At 35.5% G+C, this 1888-nt stretch overlaps 1 protein-coding gene across 1 annotated transcript; it reads right to left on the bottom strand.

The window, feature by feature from the left end:
* Positions 1–208: 208 nt before the first annotated feature.
* LOC149201078 (uncharacterized) lies at positions 209–1470 on the bottom strand. The gene is made up of 2 exons (XM_089399671.1): positions 1162–1470; positions 209–562 (listed from the first exon to the last, which is right to left on the bottom strand). The coding sequence occupies exons 1-2, from the start codon at positions 1381–1383 to the stop codon at positions 383–385; spliced, it is 402 nt and encodes a 133-aa protein (XP_089255797.1). The 5' UTR covers positions 1384–1470; the 3' UTR covers positions 209–382.
* Between the last annotated feature and the right edge of the window lie 418 nt (positions 1471–1888).

Below are 1888 nucleotides of genomic sequence, written 5' to 3'. Positions count from 1 at the left end.
GATGATACTGATTGATTATAACAATCGCAAAATTATATTAATTTAAGTACTTATATTACACCCAACATAGTTTCAAAGGATTGAAATGCTGTTATAAGATTCACAAGCTTCATATATACATAAAATAACAGAGGTTCCATAATATGATTGATTGTTTACAATAAAATGCTTCTCGACCTTACAGAACGATCTGGAAAATGGAAAAAAGGTGATAGGAAAACGCAGGAAGAGGAAAATATCGAAGACTTCAGTTTCATCAGAATCGCATAACACCACGCCGATTACATATATCAGAGGGATCTGAAATCAAGGGATCATAACTAACTTCTTTATCTAAGGAAGAAATTTATTTTCAAATCATAATCGATGCAGTTGCAGGCAGCTAGAAGTGATGATGGTGGTGATGTTTTTTGCCATGGCCTTCTTTTTTGTAATGATTCGCCTGCTGATGCTCATAGAAGGCATACCCCGCTGCTCCCGCTGCAGCTGCTGCAGCAATTTCTGCCTCAATCATGTGCTTGTGAGCGTGCTCTGGATGTTTCTTTGCTTCGTGCATCTCGTACTGCATACACATATCACATATCAGTGTTTCTATTCAGCTCATAAGTATTCATATTCATTTGCATCTAGGGTTAAGGGTTAGTTCAATGGATCATCTGTGAATGAATAATAAGTTAAAACTCCATGGAATTTATTGAGATTAGCGTGGAAAAAGGATAAGCATCCTTATATCGATGCAATTTGTAATGGAGAGAAGTCAACTATTGCCTTTTTTTTTTTTTTAATCATATTTTGGAATTTGTAAATCTAATTTGATTTTTTTTTATATATATATATTTTAGAGTATGCAATCTAATTAAATTTGAGAATTTAGATTTTCTTTTTAATCATATTTTGGAATTTGTAAATCTAATTTGATTATATATATATATATATATATATATATATATATTAGAGTATGCAATCTTTTTTTAATATTCTAAAATCTGTTATTACAATGTAAAGTTACAGATGGGATAAAGAATATATCTATTTATATACTTGATATAAATTTCTTAATATAATAAATTTTTGAATTCCAAAATATTCTAAAAATCTACCGTTAACACAAAAAAATATCCCTATAACATATTAAGATTACAAAATCAAAATAGATCTTACCATTGCAAATGTTCCTGCAGCGAGTGCTCCCATTTCTGCTACATGCTCCATATGTTTATGATGCTTCTGTTCCTTCATGGCCCTCTCCTGTTCTAATCCATACAGATCTCCTCTCTGGATCACTGGTTCACCATAGTAAGCAATCTCCGGCGTTATGTATTGTTGATGGTGTCCGCTATGGTGTTTGTTATGGTGGTGGTGGCCGTGATGGTGATGAGACATCGTCTCCTTGAAACAGAAACAGAAATAGAATTGAAATTGGGCAGATCACAATAAAATGGACCGAAAGACTCGTAGGCCAGCACAAATATTCTTGGATGGAGATGAGATGAGAGTAGGGAAGGGAAGGGAGAGAAGCGTCTTATATAACGGTGTGTGTTGGATATTGAACCAAGAATAGCGTGTGAAAACGGAGTATCTCACACGGAATGGTAGGTGACTCACACACTTCCTGTTTTCGGGAAAACTTCGCGAGACTGTCTTTCCCAGAAAGGAGGTGGGCCGCTGAAAAACTTGGTCTGATATCGTGAGCATGAAGTACCAATGGATTAAGTTTATCAATAATATTTACCCATGACGATCCCAACCTGGGCCGTAGGTGAGGACCGCTGAACGAGGAGTTCTGTCACTTGTGGCGTGCGCATGAAAAAAAAATGTTTTGTTAAGTTATTGCATATCCATGGGAGATCTGGAAGACGGTAGACCGAGTATCGTTTAGCAAAACTGA

This window comes from Pinus tabuliformis, chromosome 2_1, assembly GCF_031772625.1.
Source record: "Pinus tabuliformis cultivar Carrire ecotype Pingquan chromosome 2_1, CPIR1, whole genome shotgun sequence".
Taxonomy (NCBI): domain Eukaryota; kingdom Viridiplantae; phylum Streptophyta; class Pinopsida; order Pinales; family Pinaceae; genus Pinus; species Pinus tabuliformis.
This window is presented reverse-complemented; position numbering and strand designations above follow the sequence as displayed.